This window comes from Gossypium raimondii, chromosome 11, assembly GCF_025698545.1.
Source record: "Gossypium raimondii isolate GPD5lz chromosome 11, ASM2569854v1, whole genome shotgun sequence".
NCBI classification, from domain to species: domain Eukaryota; kingdom Viridiplantae; phylum Streptophyta; class Magnoliopsida; order Malvales; family Malvaceae; genus Gossypium; species Gossypium raimondii.
Window position 1 is genome coordinate 57,956,004 of NC_068575.1, and position 25,700 is coordinate 57,981,703.

Sequence of the window (25,700 nt, forward strand, 5' to 3'; positions counted from 1 at the left end):
GTTTATAATTTAAAAGGTTTATAGTTTGTGAATTTTTAGGATCTATTTTAGAAAATATTGTGAATTTTTGTTATTAATTATTAATTATAAATTATCTATATTTAGTGTTTATAGTTTAGATTAGAATTTTGTATGAATATTTTAAATTTTTGTATGAATATTATATTTTTTATGAATATTGTAATGTTGTATGGATATTGTAATTATTTTATAATTAAATTTGTATTTATAGTTTTGGATTAGTAATTTTTGTATGAATATTGTAATTTTGTATGAATATTATAAATTTTTGTATGAATATTGTAATATTATAGTTTTGTATGAATATTGCAATTTTTTGTATGAATATTGTAATTTTGTAATTTTGTATGAATATTGTAATACTATAATTTTGTATGAATATTGCAATTTTTTGTATGAATATTGTAATATTGTAATTTTCTATGAATATTGTAATGTGGGGATATATTGTAATATTGTAATTTTTGTATGAATATTGTAATTATTTTATAATTAATTTGTTAGTAATTTGGGAAAAATTCACAATATTTTGTGTTTGTAATTATTTAAAATTTAATTTATTAGTAATTTATGATTAAGCTATAAGTTGTTGTGTTTAGTTTAGTATTTGGTGAGTTTAATATATAAAGTTTATAAAAAAATTAAAAATCATTTCATTAAAAGTTTAATTATAAAAAATTAAAAATCATTTTATTAAAAGTTTAATTATAACTGACTTTTTAATCATATAGTTGTTGTTAACTCATTTAATTTTTATATAATGTAACTTTTATATAATTAAATTTTATTTGATTTTGTATTTATTTAACAAGAATTATTGATTTTTGAAACAAATTAATCAATTCATTTTTTATTGCAGATTTGCAGAAATGGGTTCTCTAATTATTAATAATAATCACATATCAAGTACTATTAATGAGATGGTAATAAAATTTATTTTTGATATTCATGTTATTTGTTTAATTAAATTATATTGTATTAACTATTTTGCTAATTTAATAATGTCAGAGCCCGTACCGCGCATTGAGGGGCCGTGTTAATAGTGTAGGGTTTCAGCCAGATGAACGCCTAATACCATACTTAGAGTTAGCCGGGTTCGGATCAGCGGCATTGATTCGGACTTTTGATCTGCGATACGACTTGATTTCCGCTTTAGTTGAGCGATGGCGTCCGGAGACCCACACATTTCATCTGCCGTGCGGAGAGTGTACCGTCACTCTAGAGGATGTTGCAGTACAACTTGGGCTTCCCATAGACGGGAATGCGGTCACGGGCGTAAGTTCAATCTCTAGGCCGGCTACCCTTTGCAATGAATTACTTGGACGCTTGCCAAGTCAGGGGAAATTTACCAGTTTGAGATTTTCATGGCTACATGCCAATTTTGAGCATTTGCCAAGTACTGCTAATGAACGGGAGGTGATGCAGGCTGTTCGAGCTTACATCATGCACCTTATAGGAGGTGTACTCATGCTGGATGCAAACGGCAGTAAGGTCCACTTGATGTACTTACTCTTATTATCCAATTTGCATAACACTCGTTCATACAGTTGGGGGTCCGCAGTTTTAGCCATGCTGTATCGCGAACTTTGTCGGACAACAAATCCTTCTGCGATTGACATAGGCGGATGCCTCATACTGCTGCAGTCGTGGGCACTTTACCGGATGCCATTCTTTGCATCCATTAGTCATCAATCATATGTATTTCCACTCGTTAATAGGTGATGAATTTTTCATCATTATAATAATTAGTTGACTTTTTTATAATATATTATTCTAACAATTTGTTTTCGTAGGTGGAGTACTAATCCGGGTATCGAGAAGTCACCGTCTGTTCTGATATATCGTCTAATGATTGAGAATCATGCTGGAGAGGGGGTAAGTTTTTCGAATATAAACCTAATTTTATTATTTTATCTCACTCGACCCGCGTTAATATAACAACGTTATTAATTGTGCAGTTCATTTGGATGTCGTATTCTGCTCCAGAAATTATGGCAGTTATGCCATCATCTGCCCGCGTCCACTCAAACCTATGGTGCATTAGCGCACCCGTTATCAATTTTAACGTAGTGGAGTGGTATCATGGCAATCGAGTACTCCGGTAGTTCGGTTGCATACAGTATATCCTGACACTGCCAGTACAATTGGGGGAGATCCATGGGATGAGCAAGAAGGGGAGGTATGGAGATAATTGGGAAGAAGTGCACGAAGAATATATCACGATATGGAACAACCGGTTCGGGAGGGTACCTCAGATGGATCGTGCTCCGGATTTGCAACCCTCGTTAGAGTATATAAAGTGGTACTGTGAGACAGGGAAACCATTTCTGTTTGGTGGGCGGTCGATTGTAGTCCCTCCGCATACGACACGAATTACGCAACCCCTTCGACATCTGCATCATGCACAAGAGCGAGCGAGCGAGCGAGCGAGCGAGCGAGCCGAGCGAACTACATTCTAGGGATAGTTCTTATCATCCAGAATTAGGGGGCGATGACTATTTCGTGGCTTCGTATCCACCTCAGTACTCCGCTCCTTCCGGCTAATATCTGCCGTCGTATTCCTCTCCTCCCAGATCAAGTTTATCGATGGCATTTGAGACATATGATTATTCATCTATGTTTCACACACCCCAACATACTGTTGAGGAGAATGTTGATAACCGTAATCGCCCACAACGTGAGCGTCGAGCTCCACAAAAATATACCCCTAGAACCACACCATCAAACCATCAATTTTAGGGGTTTTTGTAATAAACAACCATTATCAATTTATGTAATGATAGTTCTTATCTAAATAAAATTACAATGGTTTAAAAATGTCTCCATAACTGCAACAAATTTTAGACAATTTTGTGATTCAAACCATATTTATGTAATGAAGTACATATCAATTTCTACTCGATTGTCCAACATGGTAGTTTCGGAGAGGGCATTTACTCCGATTATGACCGGGTAATCTGCATACGCCACACAAATTCCCGTCAGATTTCTCCCTAATGTCCATTTCGTTATGGATTCTGGATGATTACGGACGACCTTTCAGGTTTCTACGCAACCTTATGTCTGGGACTAGCTCGAAGGTCGTCGGAGGTACTTCCCAAGTAGATAGGTCAGGAAGCACGGGGAACTCGTTTTCCCATGCACGCAACATGAGTTCGATGGTGTACACTTCATCGATAAATTGTTCTACATTGAGCCCAACTTTAGCACAAGCTGCCACGACGTGTGCACATGGAAAATGAAGTGTTTGAAACCTTCTGCAATCGCACCGTCTATTTCTGAGATCAACTCCGTAGGACCTAGGTGGTATACTGGGTCGACGACCGATGGTCTCTGTAACTTGAAACGTTTCATTATGTCGTGAATATACTTCTACTGTCATCGACCTCGCCATTCGACGGTTTACAACCATTGCATCCCTAATGCCTTTGACAAAGACATGTCCCGCCTCCATCTGGTTCACTTGTTGCTGACCCATTCTTGGCATCAATGTAGCCAACCTGTAGAACGTTGCCGAGAAGACAGATGAAATTAAAAGATGTCGTGTTTTTAATAACACAGCGTTGATCCCCTCCACTAAGTTTGTAGTCATTTGATCATAATGAAAGCCCTCGTCAAAACTTTAAGCTCATTGCCACAGCTCTATAGTACCCAACCACTGCCGAAAAGATGTGTTGGTTTGACCCTCCATGTCACTCTCAAGCTGTGCCATTCTTTGGCGAAAAATGTGTGGCTCTAGCTCGTACGCTGCATATGTATTAAAAAAAATTTAAGTTACAGTATTGCTCCAAAACATTAAAACTTATATTCAAAAGATAAGGTAATTCTTTACCCATTCTCACAACTTGTCTCTTCCAGTCTGCATTCTTATAATCTCGCTGGAAGTTAGCCGCGATGTGCCAGATGCAGTAAACAGATCGCCATGGTACACCAGAACGCCTAATGGCTGCAATTAATACTTTTCCTCTATCGGAAATGATGCAAATATTATCATTGCTAATCACATACCTCCGCAGGTTGGTAAGAAAGAACTCCCACGATTCTATGTTCTCCTTATCGACGATGACAAATGCTATCGGGAGTACGTTCCTATTGCCGTCTTGAGCAACCGCAAGAAGTAAGATCTGTGTGTATTTTCCATATAGCCAGGTTCCATCTACTTGCACAAATGGTTTGCAGTGGGGAAATGCGCGCACACATTGATCAAATGTCCAGAACATCCGATGGAAAATTCTTTTTCTTAATTGTAGTTGGTCATTTGTTCCGTTATAAGATCGTGTCTGTAACTCAATTACAGTCTCCGGTACGTGTTCCCTCATGGCGGCTATCCATCCCTGTAATTCATTGTACGATGCATCGAAATCTCCGTACAATTGCTCCATTGCCATCTGTTTAGCTATCCATGCCTTTCGGTATGATACTCGATACTGAAATCGTACTTGTATTTCAGCAATCAGTACCGAAACTTTAATGGTCGGCATGTCTTTCACCATTGGTATGATGCATGTACAGATAGTTTTGGAGTCAAGTTTTCGATGATCTTCTGTCATACGTGTTGAAGTGCATGTGTAGGGCCCAACAAATTTTCGTATTTCACACATCTGCGACTTCTGCATAAATGCAGCTCGTACCCGCCAATTGCAGCCTTCTGCCGACCTCCAACATTCTCCAATATATAATGTTGGTTTAGACTCGATGACTTTGTAATCTACTGATATATTCATGTTATACCGCTTAATCGCAAACATACATTCTTCCTTACTTTCAAATCTCTGGCCCACGCGTAACTCATCTGGATCAGAATATACGCCCATTCGGTAAGCATGTGGTATTTCGTGGTACTCAAAACTCACCGCCTGTGCAGACGGGATCTATCGAGACATGTGTGCCCCAGGATTATTGTGTATCACAATACGACGAATCTGGTTTCCGACTGAAGACGCATTAACATTTCCATCCTCATTCACCCCTTCGTTGTCAATATCATCCGGGACCTCGTCTGCGTCGGGATCACTCTCACTATCCACTTCGTAATCAACAGGATCATTACTATAGTATACATCATCACCAACCACATCAGTCTCAGCTGCAGCATTAAGATCAATATTTATCCCATGTATAGGTGATTGACTATCAACATACGATACCGGAACCACCATACACGGCGCTTCAACTCCATCTTCTTCACCTAATGGAGTGGGATCTTCAGTTGCCTCCACACTAGCTAACTCAGCAAATAACTGAATCAGTACATTTTTGTTACTCGAAGTCCCACAATAAAGAGCGACCATTGTTTCCACGTCTTCATCGTCTACAAGTTCCATTTCGGTAAATTTTATTGGATCTGTTGATACTGGAAACTTGTAGAAAACTTTTGATATCCTTCTCCCACAACGTCTATAAATTTTTTCACTAATTTTTCCTTCATATCATCAAACAAGATATTTTTATCAAATCTCATTGCTACTTGTTTGCGACATTCAAATATACATCCCACAGTTATTGTTAAAATTTCTCCATCGAAATAAACGCATACAAAAACCGATTCTCCATTTTCAATACTAGATCTCAGAAAAAAGAATTTCAAATTTCTTAAAACAGTTTCAAAATGTAAACAAAATACATAAAATTTTAATGCAAAATTTTTCATTCAAGCTAACAAAATTAATAACATGACAAAATAACTTTCAAATAATAAAATTACTAACAAGACTCTACATTCTATTTTAAAAAAAAAACCAAAATACCTAATTTTTTTCTTCTTTTCCTTCCTTCTTTTCTTCTGCTTCCTTCCTTCTTCTTTCTTCCGTTTCTGTAGTCAAATTTATGTTTGTGTTGGGGGTATTTATAGAGAAAAATCACAGCATTGGCGCCTTTCAGTATGGCACCACCATTGGCGCCTCCCAGATAGGCACCACCATTGGCGCCTCCCAGATAGGCACCACCATTGGCGCCTCCCAAATAGGCACCACCATTGGCGCCTTCCAGATAGGCGCCAATACTATGTATTATACGGGTTATATACTAACCCGAAAAAGTATAAAATTATATTTTATTCAAAAAAAATATTATTATTTTATTCATTGACGCCTATCTAATAGGCTCCAATGAAAAAGTAACTTATTTTGGTAAATTTTTTTCTGACATACTATTTCAAAACACAAACTTACTAATAGTTTAGTGACCTTAAGTGTAGTTTACCATTATATTTATAAACTTCCAAATGTGATCCTGCACTAATACTATTTTGGTAAAAAGACCTCTCCAATCCCTCTCAATTTTGATATTGAGCAAATTGGTCCATCTAAAAATTTTTGAGCAATTTTATCCCTTTCAATTTTGAAAGTGAGCAATTAAGGACAATTAGTCTCAACATTAATGTTTTTCGTCAATTGTATGTAATTTTGATTGGTATAATAACAAATTTAGCTCTTAAAGTCTAGAGATTCTGTTAATGTGGTCCCAATTTAACAAATTTAGCTTGCAAAATTTGTGTAAATGTTGAGGTTTGGAAGGGATTAAATTGCTCTGATTTTTTTGAGAAGGGGCCAATTTACTCAATTTCAAAACTGAGAGGGACTGAAGGGGTCTTTTTACCTATTATTTTCAGTTTTTTACCATTTCCAACGAATCAATCGACGGTTACTAATTTTTGTGGTCGCTACTTTCCACTAAAAATTTCCATCAATCAGTTGTTCCTTCATTTAGGTTAAAGTCCTCTCATAAATAAACTACCCTTCTCTTCGTATCCTACAGTTATCACTCACTTAGCGCTTCACCCTCCGATCTCTCTACTCCTTTTATCGTCTTCATTAAGGTTTGATTTCGTTTCTCCGTCATGGCAAAGATCAAGATCGGAATCAATGGTATTTAATTTTTATTCTTTTTTTGGGTTTTATTTTGATTTCATTTCCTTTTACAAAATTGTGATCTGATTTCTTTTTTGGTGTTTCGTGAAGGATTCGGAAGGATTGGACGTTTGGTTGCGAGAGTTGCTCTCCAAAGCAATGATATTGAGCTCGTTGCTGTTAACGATCCTTTCATCACCACTGATTATATGGTTCGTTTACGAACATTTGTACTTTCCTTTGTATTTGCTTGCTTGCATGTTAGTTGATCTGTCCTTTGGATTAAATCTCGTGTTGAATTTCTTTTAGTAGATGAAGAGCTGATCTGGAGAAGTGATGATCGACTTTAATTTTCTTGATTTGAATCTTACATTTTCTCGCTTACCTAACAGACATAATATGTTTTAACTGGAAATAATTTAAATTCAATTTATTACAGATTATTTAAAGATGATCTGTTAACTATTTTACTTGTTTTAAATTTTAAAGGCAGAGAATCTTATTGTTTATTGTTTGAAGTTTAACTTAATAGTTTGCTTATCGATTCAATTTGGTGAACGTATTGTACAGACCTACATGTTTAAGTACGACAGTGTTCACGGTCAATGGAAGCACCATGAACTTAAGGTGAAGGACTCAAAGACCTTGCTCTTTGGCGAAAGGCCTGTCACTGTTTTTGGCATCAGGTGGTATTATGTGTTCTTTTTAACAGAGATTTTGTAATTTACTTAAATGTCGTTGTGATTTTTGTCACATATAAACTATTTTATTGATTTGTTTTCAATTGATGTTAGAAACCCTGAGGAAATCCCATGGGGTGAAACCGGAGCTGATTATGTTGTTGAGTCTACCGGTGTTTTCACTGACAAGGACAAAGCTGCTGCTCACTTGAAGGTTCGTGATAATACCTTGATAATATGTTTATTTGATGGCTTGGCTGGCTTGGCTATATGAGAAAATTTACTGGAACTAACATGTCTATTGTTTATCCGACCCAATTAAAGTTCTGTGTTTTGAACTGATTTTTTTCTTCATATTTTCATGTTTGGTATTCTTATCCAAAATATTTTTCAGGGTGGTGCAAAGAAGGTGGTCATCTCTGCTCCCAGTAAGGATGCCCCCATGTTTGTTGTGGGTGTCAATGAGAAGGAATACAAGTCTGACCTCAACATTGTCTCCAATGCTAGTTGCACTACCAATTGCCTTGCTCCATTGGCTAAGGTAATAATGATTTCTCTTATTCTTCAGAAGCATTGGGTAAACTTTTATCGTCAATGTGTTACTTGATCTGTAAACATGGTGACAGGTCATCCACGACAAGTTTGGCATTGTTGAGGGTCTTATGACCACTGTCCATTCGATTACTGGCAAGTACTTATGATGTTTTATTGCTTCTTGTTGCAAACTTGTGTATTGTTGAATTAAACTGGTCTTTTTAATTTAGCAACCCAAAAGACCGTTGATGGTCCATCAATGAAGGATTGGAGAGGTGGTAGAGCTGCCTCCTTCAATATCATTCCCAGCAGCACTGGAGCTGCCAAGGTATATTTTGGTTGTTAGATTTTCACATGCTAGTACCTGTATTTTACCTTTGAATGAATGAGTGATTATCAGCATAAGGTATCTATTATATGATTAGTTGCTGGAATTGAATTGTGATGGTTGATTGTGGTGTTATCTTGTAATTGTATAGGCTGTTGGCAAAGTTTTGCCAGCATTGAATGGCAAGCTCACTGGAATGGCTTTCCGTGTTCCCACTGTTGATGTCTCTGTGGTTGACTTAACAGTGAGACTTGAAAAGGCTGCTAGTTATGAAGATATTAAGGCTGCCATCAAGTAAGGATTAGAATGTTTTTTTAACTTATAATGATAATAGCATTTCAACCTTTAGGGATCACACCTTAAGTTGCCCTCAAGGTATTTTCATTATTAGACAAATTATATAACACAAGTTCTTGCACGTCTTTTGTTTGTGTAGGAAAGAATCTGAAACCAACTTGAAGGGAATTCTTGGTTACGTGGATGAAGATTTGGTCTCAACAGACTTTGTTGGAGATTCCAGGTGCGAAGCTACATCCCTTTTGCCTTTTGTAATGTTGATACTTTTTCTCGGACGTGGGAGTTTTACGTATCTAATAACTTCAGGAACTGCAACCGGGACTAAGATTCTATGGTTCTGTTTTGTTTTAACAGGTCTAGCATTTTCGATGCTAAGGCTGGAATTGCTTTGAGCGACAAATTTGTGAAGCTTGTTGCTTGGTATGATAACGAGTGGGGTTACAGGTATAAACTATACATATCCTTATTTTGATAGCTCGATAATACTTTCAAATATCAAACTCGTTTATGGCTTCTCCTTTGCTGCTTGTCTAATGGCTTCTCCTTTGCTGCTTGTCTAATGGCTTTCTTTCTTTTTTTAATTGTAGTACCCGAGTGATTGACTTGATCAGACACATGGCTTCTGTTAACTGAGTGATTTTCGTGTAACAGTCGTTACATCATGGAATTTTTAGCCTCGTTCTTGAAGCTTTTAGGAAACTGAAGAGATTTTCTTGGAAATAATAGAATTGCACGGGACATATATCAGTGAACCCGTATGCATCTTTTGAAACAGTTTTTATTTTGTTTAAATTGGATTTTTATTTTGATTGTTAGCGTAAGTTCTCAACTTTTAAAGGCTAGTGATTTGAGGCTGGTGACGTTTGTGCCAAGAGAAGGTAAGAGAAAAGGTGCTGAATCAACTTTTAATGAAAACTGTAAAGATGCAGCTGACCAAGATGAAAATATCACCTATAACAACGATTACACGTGTACAGTAAAATCATGAATTCTGCTTGTTCTTAACGATTGATTAAAACTTGTATGAATAATAATAATGGATGGTAAAAATGTTGAGAGGAAATTGACCTGACATCATATCCATGGTAGCAATTGATATTTTGGGGGGGGGGGGTTTAATCAATTATGAAAATTTTTGGTAGAAATAAATTTTAATTTTCTATATATATATTATCAGATAAAATTATATCATTATATGTAAATTTTTTAAAGAATATTAGATAAAGTTGGAATCAAAAGATCTGTGCTCTATTATCATGTATGCTACGACTATCCTCTAGATTATTGGAGTCGTGGTGATGAAGGGACTCAGCCATATTCAGCCCAACTTTTTGACATTGGGTCTATTCCTTTATTGGATATGACTACGTGAGCCATTGAGACTGAGCAATCTTCATATTTCGGTTTAAAATTCATGAGCCTAAACAAGCCCAATTTTGGTCCAGTCCAATAAAAATCAATTGATCTCCATTCAATTTTATTCCAAATCTAGAAACAAAACCATTTCTTATTTTTTGAACTCCTCCCCCCCACCCGAAATTTTTTTTTCTTATTTTAACTCTTTTTTTCCATTATACAATTATTGACATATATTTTACAGAGATGCATAAAAATCAGATCGGATGAGATCGTTGAGAAGTGTGATTATTGGCAAGGACTAGAGGAGGCAGTTAGGATAGGGCCAAGCAAGTGCAACAAATGTAGGCTGCCGACCGGGCACGCAAACCCAAGAAGGGCTCTCAAGGGGCAGCCAACGCTGCGCCAAAACCATCAATTCTCTCAGCCGAAGAAGTCAAGTCAGCAACAGTAGTTGGTCGGGACCAATATATAATCAAGGACGGAGCAGTTCTAAAGATCATATGAGAATAGCAATGAAAAAGTGCGTCTGGACAAGGGATGATACCACTAGTTCTATAAAGTTATATAATCTAATTAAATATCGGTCGCAGTCCGATAATCCTCAACATTAAAAAAAGAACACACACGTCTGAAGAGGATTGTTGCATAGCTGCTAGTGGTACTTCTTCTATTTACATTATATTGAGCTAAAAACAAAAGATTGGAAATTATGAGATAAAGAGTTACAGATCAAATCACATAAAATCTACTCTCTACGTTAAATATACCCTACATTTCAAGGAATCAATTGGTTGTTGTTGCATTCCTCTGTGTCTCCTCTACTCAAATCAACACATTTATCATATACAGCTACTTTCCATGTGCAATTGAAAGGTTCATTGCATCATTCAGTTGGGTCCCAAGTCTCTAATATTTGCCATTGTAACTTTAAGTGGAAGTCAGAATCCGAAACTTCCTTTACTTTATGTATGCAATGAGACATCCAATAAGTTTTTAAAATCCCAAAGGAGATTTGAGAGATCAATTGGTGTGTTTTCTGGCAATGTGACGATGAGTTTCATAATACTGGCCATTGAAGGTAAGAAAGAGACCTGTAAGAAGATAATTTAAGAACAAAACAACAATGGTGGGAAGCATGAAAATGATACAAAAGCAAAGCAAGGGATTTGACATATCACATGCATTATTGTTGATAAAGCAGGGAACCCCACTCCTCTATTTTCAGCCTTTTTCAATGTATTAGTAGCCATTAAAACTATATATATATTGTTAAAAAGCTGCTTTTCACATGGCATTCTTTGCTTTCGAAGCTATGAAATCCAAGTATTTTTGAGTAGTTGGACATGGTTCCACCTCACTATGTCTTAATTTTTATCTTTGAAGTAACAAATTATTCTAGTTTCAATCTTGAATTTGATCTTGCATGTTAACTTTTTTAAAGTCAACTTAAAACAAAGGTCTTGGAATCCAAAATTTACAGCAGAAGGTGACATTTTTGAAGGCTTTCACTCTTTATGATGTAAAATTTTCAAACTTGACAAGGTTTCTCATAAACCAAACCTTCAAAACCCGAACTTCTTCTGTTAGCAGATCTGGGAAAATATATACAAATATAACTACAATAATATCATTCTTCAATACTTCCAAGTTTCTCAAGAGATCAGGTTAGAAATTTACAATTAAGTTCCTCAACTGTCAATATCATAGGAGGAGAAGAAAGCACTAACATAGTGGTAGTGGTAGGGGTTGCCCTGTTGACTTGAATCAACATTAGGCCAAATGTGTGTTAGAAGATTAACTAGATTAACCACCAAATTAATCAATAAACTTGATGGACCATTACACAAATGGTAATTAACTAAATCTTAGATTAAAGTAAGCACAATTTACCCACTTCATAATATTTGAAGATTAACCGATATGATCTTGGAACAGTTTATTATTCCAATTGAGGAACATACCATCTTTTCATGTTCTTCACCTTTTTGTGAGACTGATCATTGGCTATTCCCTTTCATACACCATCTTATAGTTGATGTTATTTATCATTAACTCTCAAACTCTTGGCTATCAAGACCAGAAAGAAAGCATTTATTCACTGCACATGCTTTCTTGATCTACTTCATTTCTTTTCAGGGTGTTTCAATGGTTTTTGATGCTGGTAGTTCAACTGCTTGAATATTTTCATTAATGAAGCTTTAGTTTCTTACAGTGGTTAGTTAAGCCTTTTTCCCTATTTGACTTGCTTTGTTGCACTGAGTCCGGTAGGGCCTTTGCTTTGTTAATCTTCATAATGCTTCCTACATACTTCCCTCTTCGCTGGGAAAGCACTGGAGACCAATGGTGGTATGCTTCTCCCATCGATTGGGCAGCAGCTAATGGCCATTACGACTTGGTCAGAGAGCTTCTACGGATCGATGGGAATCATCTCATCAAGCTGACCTCTTTGAGGAGGATCCGCCGGCTCGAGACTGTATGGGATGATGAAGAACAGTTCGATGATGTTGCTAAGTGTCGTTCTGAGGTTGCTAGGAAGCTTTTTATCAAATGTGAATCGAAGAAAACAAAGAATTCCCTTATCAGGTGTGGCTACGGTGGATGGCTTATGTACACGGCTGCCTCAGCCGGAGACTTGGGTTTCATTCAAGAACTTCTTCAAAGGAATCCTCTACTTGTTTTCGGAGAAGGAGAGTATGGTGTTACTGATATTCTTTATGCTGCTGCCAGGGGCAAAAACTCTGAGGTTTTCACGCTTATATACAACTTTGCAGTCTCACCGAGGTTTATGACAGCTAATGCAGAAGGGTTCAAAGAGCACATCGGGGAAATACCTTCTGTTTATAAGTGGGAGATCACAAACAAAGCTGTTCATGCTGCTGCTAGAGGAGGAAATTTAAAGATTTTAATGGAGCTTCTTCATGGCTACTACAAAGATGTATTGGCTTATAGAGATAAGCGTGGTTCGACCGTATTACATGCTGCCGCTGGCCGAGGCCAAGTTGAGGTTAGCCTCAAGTATTCTATGTTTATGTTAGTGGTTAAGTTTCATTACCTTGACTAATGCAAGCATTGTTTCATTTTATAGGTGGTTGAAAAGCTCGTTTCATCTTTCGATATCATTGCCTCCGTAGATGATCAAGGCAACACCGCGTTGCATATCGCTGCTTACAGGGGCCAAGCAGCCGTTGTTGAGGCTTTGATTCATGTGTCTCCCTCGTTGATCTCCGTAAGAAACAATGCCGGGGAAACATTTCTCCATTTCGCAGTGTCTGGTTTTCAGACCCCAACTTTTAGAAGAGTTGACCTACAGATCAATCTTATGAAGCGACTGGTACACGAAAAGAAGTTCAACATGGAAGACATTGTTAATGCTAAAAACAATGATGGAAGGACTGCACTTCACTTGGCTATCATTGGGAATGTCCACACTGACCTGGTGCAACTCCTTATGTCTGCACCATCAATTAACGTGAACACCAGTGATGCGAATGGAATGACTCCGCTCGATCTACTTCGACGAAGGCCGCATTCCGCTTCATCGGATATGCTTATCCGACACTTGATTTCAGCCGGGGGAATGTTTGGTTGTAAGGACCACACTGCGAGAAGAGCCATTGCTTCACACTTAAAGATGCAGCATGGAAGCAGTCCCGGAACTTCTTTCCGAATATCAGACACCGAAATCTTCTTGCATACTGGTGTTGAGACTACATGGGATGCTTATGATGCTAATGATCCCAGTAGCAGAGGAAGAAGTCGTTCATCCTCAATTGATTACGATTCTGGTGATGAAAACAGGAAATCATCAGTCAATATAAAACCAAGTTCGAAGAATAAGGCAGCACAGAGATTGAAAAGTGTTCTCCGTTGGCCTCATATGAAAGGGAAAAAACCGAAAAGATTGAAGAAATCAATTGAAGGTTGCTCTGAAGAAACTCCAATCCCACTTAGACAAAGATTTTCAAAGCCTTCATCATCACTTCCTAACAACAAGAGAACACTATCCGTGAGGAGTAATCAATCCAGTCCAATTGCAAAGAAAAAACTTGCATCAGGGATTATGAAAGGTGTTATGCAAGACATGCCGCAGTTAACGATTCAGGGAAGATCTCGATCGAGTTCGTTCTCGAGGTCATCCCTTTCTTCTCCGAGCTCATTGGATAAACAAAAGGGAATTTTCACTGAGGATATTGGTGGACCATCTTGCTACATTCCAAGTACTGATGATGAAAAACCAAGTACAATTGAGAAGCAAGGATCAAACAAAAAGGGGTTAAAGAGACAGTATTTCTGTTTTGGAGGTTCGGGCCTGACTATGAAAACCACAGTTAGCAGGCAGAGGCCGAACCTGAACCTGAACCTGAACCAGACTACCGTAAATCCAGCCATGGCCTCAATGGCTTGATATGGTTGTCTCTGACAGGAAGAGTTGGGTCCTGAAATGATCTCAAGACCAACAATCTGAATCTATATAGGAAGCAACTTACAAAAGAAGAAAGATCAGCAATATCTGCATCTTGCTGTCTGGTTCATATATAACAATTATATAATAAAATAAACCTGTATGTGGAAAATAAACTTTTATGTTTCTAAGCAGTTGATATGATGAAATCTGAAGTTCTCATTTTAGATTGCATATAAGCATATAAACCTTTGTATGAGAAAGGTATAAAAACCAGCCTATCTATTAACTCATTTTATTGGGTATTCGAGTCATTGGTTATAATATAAACAAGTTTGTAGTCTCTATGAATCAACTGAACTAAACATAAGGTTATAATTAAACTGACTTTTTTTCAACTAAATATTGTAAGCTGAAAAAGGCATCAGTAAGAAACTTCATGCTTGTTTTACTGTTAGAAGGTCTCAGCAGATTGATCCCAGAAACTGAAGAAATGTGGGAGAGATAGAGAGGTGTCAAATTTAAGACTGCAAATTATATGAATTAAAACAAGATACACTGTTTTTTTTTTTTTGAAAAACAATAAACATAAACATAACACGAGTATACAAATTGCCAAGTTAGAGTCAGCTCTAATACAAATTGAGTTAGAAGTGAGGGTAAATTCAACAAGTGAAAGAAATCTGATTAAAAAAAAAAGGGTCATCTAAATCTACAGTTACAAGAACTGGCCAACATTAGTGGCTGGAATTATTCTATGCAACCGTTAGGTGAAGATTCTTGGACTCTTTCTCTTCTCTGCAAGACTACAACTAGAAGACACTCTTGAAGTTAATATGAATATTGAAGAACCATTCACTAAATGCACACCATGGATTCCGATAGCTCGGAAAAGAAAAACGATGATACTCTCTTCTAAAACCCTATTTGATCCAGCAACAAACTTCCCATGTTCTGTTCGAGGTGCCAATTCTTAAACCTACCTGCCAAACATCCCAAGAAAAGATGTAGTACCCAATGTGAAAATGTCTCTGCATAAGTATTTGGACACTTGCCATTGTTAATAGATTGTCCTTGTTGCTCTAGGATTAAGATGCTTCTATACATTTTTTTTAGTACATTGTAAAAGAGTCTAGAACTTCTCAAGCACCCCCATTTTTTGAACATTATTTTTTGGTTTAGTTGAATCAAGTTCATATAGACAATGGATTAATAAAGGCTGGAAGAATCATGAAATGCGATTGGTTATATGGGGACAGATGACAAAGGCCAAAGGGTGCTAGTAGATTCAATTTTTAGTTGGCCGGTGGCCATGTTACTCGGACTCGAGTGCAAGTGTTGAACACATGTACATGTCTAATATGGGTATAATTGAATTCTTTTCAAGACTTCCATGTATTTGGAATGTCCTTTTTAAGATTTCATCTGAGCAATATAGGCTGCCAGAGACAAGTAATTCTGAAGAAAGTTCATTCCAAATTAACAAGAAAATGAATTAGAAGTACAGAGGGTGAGTGGAGATACCTTTCATTTCAACAACAGGGCATACGGTGCAGGGCATGGAGACACAGTGTGATCAGGTAACTCATCTATCAGTTCAGTTGTTGCTTGCAGACAAGCATGGAGAATTTTCTTCTCCAACCTAACTAGCTCAGTGGCAACTCGTCTCCTGGGATTCAAGTTAGGATCTGACAACTAACATAACAAAAAAATATGTTAATCAAAACTAACATTCCATAAGTTCAGATCTAATCGTCAACTTGGTCAAGAGAACAACAAAAATCACCAATGACTCATCTTCGTTCAGTGTAGTAAGGTAGCCAGCCAGACGTCTATTGAAGTAATCAGCAAGCTGGTCTAGCACTGCTCGTTCCATACAGGGACTCACCTATTACGAAAAGTATGTCACCAGAATTTTAGAGGAGGAAAAAGGAATTTCACTGGTTCTAAAATGATATCGGGATTTTAATTGGTCTATAAAAGGTGAAACTAGAAACAATTTTTCAAAGGAAGAAAGAGCCACTGCTGAAAACCTTTTTTTCTACAAGTAATGATCTTTCTCAATCACGTTTGTTCAGTCATCTAACTGAATTAGCCGGATTTCAATTTGAGTAGGACATAAATCTTAGATTCAATTACGATTAAGTGATGCAGTTAATAAAGTATGCAAATAAATAGCAGTTTGCAATAAACAAACTTACTGGGCACACTGGACCTTGAGAAGAAAGAACAGATTGCATCTCAGAAGGATCTGAAACATAGCCCAATCGCAAATATGGAAGCATATCAGAAACAGCTTCTTTTTCCTTCCCTGCATAAACCTGCAACAGGTACAAAGTAAGATCAGAAGGATAACATCCTACAATATAATCCAATTAATACGAGGTTTGAGTTAATACATGAAAAACTTGAACTGATAGTTTGCCGTTTCTTTGAACAACCAGTCTCTTGTCCTGATATTGAGGATCTTCGGTATTCAAAGCTGCCTGAACATACAGTAAATAAAAATATCAACATGGTTGAAAGAGAAAAACACAAAATCTCAATCTCATCAATGCCATATCGCATCACTTCAATAAATCAATTTTTCAACATATATTAGACATTCAAGCACAGAAGCATAAATATCTTTTCATTCATTAAGCATATTAGCATGGTTGACAAAGAAAACTATGAAATTGCATATACAAGTTAGAAAATCCAGATTTTACCTCAACAACCAGGCGATCATAAGAATTATCATCATCAACAAATCCGTAGTTGATGAGCAGTTTTGAATTAGGCTGTGGTCCACACCTGAATAGACAACAAATTCACCAATGTCAACTTTTGTTCTGAGTGATAAAGTTTCATTGCTTTGATGCTAAAGCATGACAGAGAGAAATCAATGTTATGGACAAATAATAAGACTTTATATGTTTATATTTATACCAGACAACAATGGGTTCCCCAGCCTTACATGCGCGATCAACCACTAGTTCAACAGCACCATTAACAGCACTTAACATTGCCTTGCAATTGCTTCTGTAAGCTAGCAATGGGGGTCCAAGAGGAACCAATGCAAATCTCTGAGCCAAAGGTACTTTCTGAGTAAAAACAAGTTTTCAGTTTATCATTCAAACATATTGTTTCAAAATTTTCAAGAAAGGAGAAAAAAAAGAGGGTTTTGGTATACGCAAAGCTATCAAGAAGGTTTAGCCAATTAAGTTTTTAAAATTTTATAAAACGCGAACCATAAAGAATACTCCCAGAGAATAAGTCAGTCATGTCCACAAGGGTTGAAAACATATTTCTCGAAAATTAGGGGAAATTGGAAATGTTTATAACCATCTAGAGAGAAAATGACCTGTAAATGCACCACACAAGACTGAACAGCAACAAAAGCTTGTTTGAAAATCTCAAACGGAAAAGCCTCAGTAGGTATATCATATGGATATTGCTGCAATGCAAAGAAATAAGAAAACATTTACGATCACGCTCTGAGCTCTAAGATTCAGAAATGAAAAACGAAAAAAGGATGAAATACAATACCTGAAAGAGAGACCCAGCCATAAACCAGACAGTATCAAGCTCATTATACTCTCTTTTTATTCCTTCAGCCCTTTCAAGAACTTCGGCCTAACTTATGCACAATATAGAACACAGTCATGAAACAGTAAATCGGGTATAGAAAAGGGAAAGCAGATAAAAGAAATTTGTGTCGTCCTTGGTACCTTAGTGGGGCTACCAGTTAGGTAAGCCAATTCTTCTTCTGACCATAGAAGGGGAGATTCCACAGCCAGCTGGCCCCTTCCTCGTTGGCGATCGAGCTCTCTAATATAGGGATACCAGAATGATTTCTTTCCTTGCTTCTTCTCATACATTAAATATAAAGCTAAGCATGCCAATTCGGACAACTTGTTCGTTGTCAAAAGTTCAGCTGTAGGCAAGTAAACATAATTACAAAACCAAATCAAGTTGAAAAAGAAATTTGAAGCAGTTTGTGTTCTCCCTTTTCCACTCAATTTAAATCTATAGTTAAATATAAACATAAATGCATAGATGTTCCACAAGTACTGCAAAGACACGTAAGCTTGCAAAACAATTAAATCCTACTTTATAATTTCTTGTTTTGAGAAATTTACATGGAAACTGTTGTAACAACGGTCTAGTGTCATGGGTTGCGCATGGGAGCCCGCAACCATGACACATTCGTGCGATCCATCAAGTGGGAAGGAGGTCATTTGGCCCGATCGGACTGACCATTACTTGAAGAGATTGAAGGCCAATCTACAAGCTTGTCACATATGGAAATATAATCTTCGAGGATATGCAATCGCAGATATGATATGTAATCTTAGAAAATATGATTTTGTAATCTTAGAGATTTGATTTGTAGATACCTTTCGATCTTAGCCGTTGATATACTTGATCTGTACCGTTGGATTTGGGGAGACTCAACTATAAATAGAGATCTCTCCCCTCATTGTAAATCACTTGAGTTTTGAAGAGTAATAAGAATTCTTAAAAGTATTCGCACAAACTTCTCTCTTTGTGTTCTTGATATTCTGAGGCTTGTTCTTATTTCGTTCTTCGTTCATCTCTGTTTGATCCTTGAGTTGCTTTCGTTTGTGTTGGTTTTCAAAGGGGAATTCTCTTGAATCCTCAAATCGTGAGAGTTAGGCTGACTTAGGCGTTTTTGGGAAGCAAGAAACTGCCTAAGGCCGCACAAATCGTGAGGCGAAAATTCTAAATCCGTGACAGTTGGTATCCGAGCCAGTCTTACGAAAGCACTATTGAAGGATGTCGAAAGAAGTTGGTGAGAATGAGCCAATGGAGACTCGTGGGAGGGCTAGAAAGGCTAGTCGATCGAGGAACATGTTGTCGAGCTTGGAAAATCGAGTGGTCAATCTTGAGGAGTCTGTTGGTGACATGAGGGAGACACTTGAAGTGGCCCTGACCCGTATGGAGGAATTGAGGGAAGACAGCAAAGAATTTATGCTGGATACTCTTAGGTCCACTTCGGACAAGTTGACGGTAAGGGACGAAGCTCCTGAGGCCCTGGTGACTGCCATGAAAGAGGAGATTGCTGAGCTTAAGGGGGAGCTCACAATCTGTAAAGCTGCTCTGGGAAGTGGGATGTTGGCTTCGGGACCGAAGCAACGTCATGTGGATGTTCCAAAATCCGAGAAGTTCAAGGGGGCTAGGTCCGCAAGAGAAGTGGATAACTTCCTGCGGGAATTGAAGCAATATTTTTGAGCAATGGGCATTGAGGATGATGCTACTAAGGTAAACACTGCTTCGATTTACTTTACTGATGTTGCTCTCTTGTGGTGGCGACGTAGGTCCACGGATGAGAAACGTGGAGGAACGACTATTGAGACTTGGGAGGAGTTCCAAAGAGAGTTAAAGAAGCAGTTTTATCCGCAGCATGCTGAAAAGGAGGCTCGTGCTAAGTTGCGTCGACTTACGCAACAAGGCACCGTTCGAGATTATGTTCGGGAATTCAGTGAGTTGATGCTTCAGATCTCAGACTTGAATGAGAATGAAGCATTTTATTGATTCGAGGATGGGCTGAAAATGTGGGCTAAGCAAGAGTTACATCACCTAGGTATCACTGATTTGATCGTAGCCATGACTGAGGCAGAAAATTTCTACGATGTTGGGGGGAGAAAATTTGATAATAGTGAGTCTTCCAAGCCCAAACCAAGACCCAAAGGCAATGGTGGGGGAGACAAAGATCAAGCAGAAAAGAATGGCGAAGGCCCAAGGGCTAGTCAAGGTAGACCGTGGGATAAAAAAGGGCCATGAAATGCTATCTTTGTCAAGGTCCACATAGGATGAGGGATTGCCCAAAGAAAGTCGCGTTCAATGCCATGGAAACGAGAGAAGAGGCCGAATACGACACCAAAAGTCTTAGCACGATATTGGGTGGTGTCAAAGACAATGCGAGTAATGGACTGATGTTTGTGGACATTATCGTGGCGGGCAGAAGATTGAATGCCCTTATTGATACTGGTGAATCTGATTTATTTATATCCAAAGAGATGGCGAAGGAACTCGATCTCAAAATAGAGGAAGATTCGGGTCGAATTAAAACGGTAAACTCGAAAAGCATTCCCATAGCAGGTGTGGCTAAAGGAGTGGAACTCAGGCTTGGCGAGTGGATCGGCAAGGCAACCATTAAGGTAATCCCACTCGATGATTATGATTTTGTGGTTGGATTAAGCTTACTTGATCGACTTAATGCGGATATTTATCCTTCTGAGAATTACATGACAATCTCCGATTCGAACCATCGATATATGGTGCGAGTGAAAAGAAAGGGAAGCATGGAAGGAAAAACATTGTCGGCAATCCAATTTGCCAAAAGAGTACGTAGAAATGAAGTCTCTTATTTAGCCACCTTAAGGGACAATGTGGATGAGAAATTCGAGGGGGAAATTCCAAAAGAAGTGAAGCAGTTGCTAGAGTCATTTCAAGATGTGTTGCCCATGGAGTTGCCCAAAATATTGCCACCTAAGAGGGAGGTGCATCACAAGATTGAGTTGTTGCCCAATACTGAGCCGCCAGCAAGGGCACCATATCGAATGTCTCCGCCTGAGTTGGAGGAGTTACGGAAGCAGTTAAGGGAACTTTTAGATGCCGGGTTCATTAGACCTTCCAAAGCCCCATTTGGTGTGCTAGTGTTATTCCAAAAGAAGTATGATGGGTCATTGAGATTGTGCATTGACTATAGGGCCTTAAACAAGATCACTGTGAAGAACAGGTATCTCATTCCTCTTATTGCAGATTTGTTCGATCAACTTGGTAGCGCAAGATGGTTTACTAAGTTGGATTTGCGATCGGGGTACCACCAAGTGAGAGTAGCCAAAGGGGATGAGCCCAAAACAGCCTGTGTGACTCGGTACGAGTCTTTTGAATTCCTAGTGATGCCGTTCGAGTTGACAAATGCTCCGGCCACGTTTTGCACCCTAATGAGTAAGGTATTGCAACCCTTCTTAGATCGCTTTGTGGTTGTTTATCACGATGACATTGTGGTGTATAGTAAGACGCTTGAGGAGCACGTGGGACATTTGAGGGAGGTGTTCCAAGTCCTACGGGAAAATGAGTTGTATGTCAAAGAGGAAAAATGCTCATTTTCCCAACGAGATGTGTCATTTCTAGGCCATATTGTGGGAGGTGGCACGATCCGAATGGATGCAAGCAAAGTTCGAGCAATTGCCGATTGGGAGCCACCAACCAAGGTAACGGAGTTGCGGTCCTTTCTTGGGTTAGCAAACTACTATCGACGTTTCATTGAAGGCTATTCTAAGATCACTGCACCCTTGACGGACTTGTTGAAAAAGGGTAAAGTATGGGACTGGGACTCTCGGTGCGGAAAAACATTCGACCAAGTAAAGCAAGCAATGATGAGTGAACCTGTACTTGCTTTACCGGACTTTTCAAAGGCGTATGAGGTACGTACAGATACTTCAGACTATGCAATTGGGGGAGTATTGATGCAAGAGGGGCATCCAATTGTTTTCGAGAGTCGAAAGTTTAATGAGACGAAACGGAGATACACGGTCCAAAAAAAAGAGATGACTGCTGTGGTGCATTGTTTGCGCACATGGAGGCACTATTTGCTTGGTTCCAAGTTCATGGTATTCACTGATAATGTCGCAAATAGTTATTTCCTAACCAGAATAAATCGTCCCTCAAACAAGCTCGTTGGCAGGTTTTCCTAGTGGAGTTTGATTTTAGCATGGAGTACAAGCCGGGGAGTGCCAACACCGTGGCTGATGCGCTTAGCCGGAAGATGGAATTTGCAACGATAAGCCAACCCAATAGTCCCTTATTGGAGCGCATTCAAGAAGGGTTGTCCCACGATCCCACGGCCAAAAATTTGATTGAGCTTGCCAAAGATGAAAAAACGATGCGATTTTGGCTCGAGGGAGAATTACTATACACCCAGGGATAACGTCTATATGTGCCTCAACATGGGAACTTGCAAAAGGAAGTCATTAAAGAATGTCATGATTCAAGATGGGCTGGTCATTCAGGCATACATCGCACTTTGGCTCTCTTAAAGGATCGGTTTTATTGGTCTCACATGGGTGACGATGTGGAGACTTATGTGAAGACTTGTTTGGTGTGCCAACAAGATAAAATCGAGTTGAAGGCTCCTGCTGGCTTGTTACAACCTTTACCTATTCCGGAACGCCCATGGGAGAGTTTATCCATGGACTTTATTGTAGGTTTGCCTAAATCTAACGGATTTGCAAGCATTTTTGTTATGGTGGACAGGTTTTCGAAGTATGCAACCTTTATCCCCGCAACCAAGGAGTGTCCTGCTAAGGAGGCTGCTCGCTTGTTTCTTAGACATGTGGTGAAATATTGGGGAGTGCCGCAGTCTATCATCAGTGATCGAGATGGGCGATTCACAGGACGATTCTGGACGGAGTTGTTCAAGTTAATGGGCTCGAACTTAAACTTTTTCAACCAGCGTGCATCCACAAACTGATGGGCAAACTGAACGAGTGAATGCGTTGTTGGAGATGTATCTTCGGCACTATGTGAGTGCCACACAAAGGGACTGGTCAAAGTTGTTGGATGTGGCTCAATTTTCATACAATTTGCAAAGAAGTGGGGCGACAAACCAGAGTCCGTTCGAGATAGTGACAGGGCAACAGCCACTTACACCCAATGCTGTTGCAACTCGTTATGCGGGATCAAATCCAGCAGCTTATCGATTTGCGAGAGATTGGCAAGAGCAAAACGATTTGGCTAGGGCTTGTCTACACAAGGCAAGTAAGCACAATAAGAAGTGGGCGGATCATAATCGAAGGGATGTGCAATATCAGGTTGGTGAATCAGTCCTTGCTAAACTACACTTGATTTTGCGACACAATGGGTTGCATAAAGGGCTTGTGCGACGATATGAGGGACCGTTTCGAGTGGTGAAGAAGGTAGGCAAGGTGGCCTACAAGCTTGAGTTGCCTAAAAAACTCAAACTCCATCCAGTGTTCCATGTGAGTATGCTTAAGCCATTCCATGAAGATGGGGAAGACCCAAAACGGAATGAGTCCAAACAAGCACCAATGGGGGTAAAAGTCGCCTATGATAGAGAGGTTGAAAACATCGAGGGGGATCGTGTGATAAGACGGAAGTACTATCGACCACGGCTTGAATACTTGGTCCGATGGAAGGGATTTCCCAATAGTGAGACAAGTTGGGAACCCGCTGAAGCCTTGTGGCAATTCCAAGACAAGATAGATCAGTACCATGCGGAGGATGCGACAAGGGCGTCGTTAGATTCGGTGGGGGAGAATGTCATGGGTTACACATGGGAGCCCGCAACCATAACACATTCGTGCAATCCATCAAGTGGGAAGGAGGTCATTTGGCCCGATGGGACTGACCCATTGCTTGAAGAGATTGAAGGTCCATCTACAAGCTTGTCACATATGAAAATATAATCTTTAAGGATATGCAATCGTAGATATGATATGTAATCTTAGAAAATATGATTTTGTAATCTTAGAGATTTGATTTATAGATACCTTTCGATCTTAGCCGTTGATGTACTTGATCTATACCGTTAGATTTGGAGAGGCTTAACTATAAATAGAGGCCTCTCCCCTCATTGTAAATCACTTGAGTTTTGAAGAGTAATAAGAATTTTTGAGAGTATTCGCTCAAACTTCTCTCTTTGTGTTCTTGATATTCTGAGGCTTGTTTTTATTTCGTTCTTCGTTCATGTCTGTTTGATTATTGAGTTGCTTTCGTTTGTGTTGATTTTCAAAGGAGAATTCTCTTGAATTCTCAAATCGTAGGAGTTAGGCTGATTTAGGCATTTTGGGAGCAAGAAACTGTCTAAAGCCGCACGGATCGTGAGGCGAAAATTCTAAGCCCGTGACACTAGACTATCATCCAAGGCCATAATCAGCTTTACAAGTTGAGAGAAAAGAAAAACAAAACAATGTCTATATATGAACCAAGTTTCCAATATTGAAAAGAGCATTCAGTGCTTTATAAAATGTTCAACAATTTATATAGTGCACCTTACCAACAGTCTCGTTTCCCAGCACTCTCTCAAGCGTAACAACCAATGAATTGGGCACCGAAAACGCCACATCACCTGCCTACAAAACCCAGAACAGGAAACGCGAATTTTACAAAACCCCATCAATAAAAACAAAGAAAAAAAACCAAAAAAATTAAGCTATTTTAATTACCCGAAGATCCTCACTGGCAGCAACATAATGTACAGGCATATGCTTCTCATCGTGTGAAGTGCTCTCATTGAGCACAACTTTACAACGGGGCAAGCCATTTCTGTGCATCCAAGATTTCAAGTCCCCAAATTCATCATCTTTCTTGCTGCCAAGTTCCTTTATTGAACTAGCCACAACAGTATCCGAAGCCGAAGCTAGAAAAAGAATGTTTATTTTTCGAGGGAAGATTCTGGGGTTAGGGTTCTTGAAGAATGGACGTGAAAGGTGAGGTAAAGAAGGAAATTTGAATTTGTTATGCAAACAAGTGAGCTCCATTAAGAAAGTCTCTTGAGAGAAGTAAAAGTAAAAGTAAAAGCTAGGATTTTAACTTACTGAAGATATTATAATTGGAAGAAGGATTTAGGGATAAGAGAAAAGAATGGGGTCTGAGGTTTGAGATAAAGTGGATTGAATTGGAGGGAAGCAAAAAATCTTTGGGCGTTTTTGTGTGTTTTGACCGGTAGATTTTGAAGCTACTCAAAATACCAAGAAACTACTTCCGACTGGGTTTATCACAAATTAACTAGCCATTTGAAAAATAATTATTTATTTACAAATAATAAATATTAAATTAAAAGTATTTTATTTTATATAAAACTTTTAAATATTTTTATTGCACCATAAGTTTATCATAATCTGCTTTTTCTATTTATTTATTAATGCAATTGAAATTATTATTTCTTCATTAATCGCAACTATTCATTTCCTATGGAATTTTAATTAGATTATGTGGCATGATAATGATATGGGTAAGAGAAAAAATTTATATTAAAATTTATGTAAAAACTAAATGAATAAATATTTTATAAATACTTTTAATATAATTTTATAAATAAGTAATGTTAAACATTAGATGGTCACATCATGATATGTGTGAACTTTTTAAAAGAGTAATAATATAATTTATTTTATAAAAATAATAATTTTTAATTATCTTCCAGTTGGATTTATACGTAGCTTGAGTGGTGGATTTGGTGGCTTTCTTTTAATGTT

At 38.2% G+C, this 25,700-nt stretch overlaps 3 protein-coding genes across 8 annotated transcripts; 2 read left to right on the forward strand and 1 right to left on the reverse strand.

Annotated features, from left to right (window-relative positions):
* The first annotated feature begins 6,714 nt into the window (after positions 1-6,714).
* LOC105802426 (glyceraldehyde-3-phosphate dehydrogenase 2, cytosolic) lies at positions 6,715-9,523 on the forward strand. The gene is made up of 11 exons (XM_012634051.2): positions 6,715-6,887; positions 6,981-7,081; positions 7,440-7,555; positions 7,664-7,763; positions 7,944-8,090; positions 8,176-8,236; positions 8,314-8,411; positions 8,563-8,705; positions 8,848-8,931; positions 9,063-9,152; positions 9,296-9,523. The coding sequence occupies exons 1-11, from the start codon at positions 6,860-6,862 to the stop codon at positions 9,339-9,341; spliced, it is 1,014 nt and encodes a 337-aa protein (XP_012489505.1). The 5' UTR covers positions 6,715-6,859; the 3' UTR covers positions 9,342-9,523.
* A 1,117-nt stretch (positions 9,524-10,640) lies between these two features.
* On the reverse strand, positions 10,641-25,204 carry LOC105802422 (uncharacterized). Of its 6 annotated transcripts, XR_008190827.1 has the most exons (13): positions 24,669-25,204; positions 24,500-24,575; positions 18,183-18,388; positions 18,001-18,087; positions 17,816-17,908; positions 17,401-17,555; positions 17,181-17,265; positions 16,869-16,955; positions 16,671-16,790; positions 16,256-16,357; positions 15,994-16,164; positions 13,501-14,954; positions 12,230-13,395 (listed from the first exon to the last, which is right to left on the reverse strand). XR_008190827.1 is itself a non-coding variant. In XM_012634044.2 (12 exons), exons 1-11 carry the CDS (start codon positions 24,981-24,983, stop codon positions 15,997-15,999), a joined length of 1,494 nt encoding a protein of 497 aa, XP_012489498.1. In that variant the 5' UTR covers positions 24,984-25,204; the 3' UTR covers positions 10,641-11,158; positions 15,994-15,996. The 6 variants fall into 6 exon arrangements, 5 of the variants coding, with proteins under 5 accessions (XP_012489498.1, XP_012489499.1, XP_052479426.1 ...); XM_012634044.2 differs by lacking the exons at positions 12,230-13,395; positions 13,501-14,954 and adding an exon at positions 10,641-11,158; XM_012634045.2 differs by having other exon boundaries at positions 12,230-14,954.
* Positions 12,361-14,708, forward strand: LOC105802419 (uncharacterized). Its single transcript, XM_012634035.2, has 2 exons — positions 12,361-13,071; positions 13,153-14,708. Exons 1-2 carry the CDS (start codon positions 12,361-12,363, stop codon positions 14,470-14,472), a joined length of 2,031 nt encoding a protein of 676 aa, XP_012489489.1. The 3' UTR covers positions 14,473-14,708.
* Positions 25,205-25,700: the final 496 nt, after the last annotated feature.

Bases quoted from the DNA above. Each gene is read 5' to 3' on its own strand.
- LOC105802426 (XM_012634051.2), top strand. From the start codon at position 6,860: ATGGCAAAGATCAAGATCGGAATCAATG. The intron at 8,237-8,313 runs GCAAGTACTTAT...TTTTTAATTTAG, and splicing joins CACTGTCCATTCGATTACTG to CAACCCAAAAGACCGTTGAT. The intron at 8,706-8,847 runs GTAAGGATTAGA...TTGTTTGTGTAG, and splicing joins GATATTAAGGCTGCCATCAA to GAAAGAATCTGAAACCAACT.
- LOC105802419 (XM_012634035.2), top strand. From the start codon at position 12,361: ATGCTTCCTACATACTTCCCTCTTCGCTGGGAAAGCACTGGAGACCAA. The intron at 13,072-13,152 runs GTTAGCCTCAAG...TTCATTTTATAG, and splicing joins CTGGCCGAGGCCAAGTTGAG to GTGGTTGAAAAGCTCGTTTC.
- LOC105802422 (XM_012634044.2), bottom strand. From the start codon at position 24,983: ATGGAGCTCACTTGTTTGCATAACAAATTCAAATTTCCTTCTTTACCT. The intron at 17,556-17,815 runs GTCATTTTCTCT...GTTTTTACTCAG, and splicing joins CTTGTGTGGTGCATTTACAG to AAAGTACCTTTGGCTCAGAG. The intron at 17,266-17,400 runs GTATAAATATAA...TTGTCTATTCAG, and splicing joins GGGGAACCCATTGTTGTCTG to GTGTGGACCACAGCCTAATT.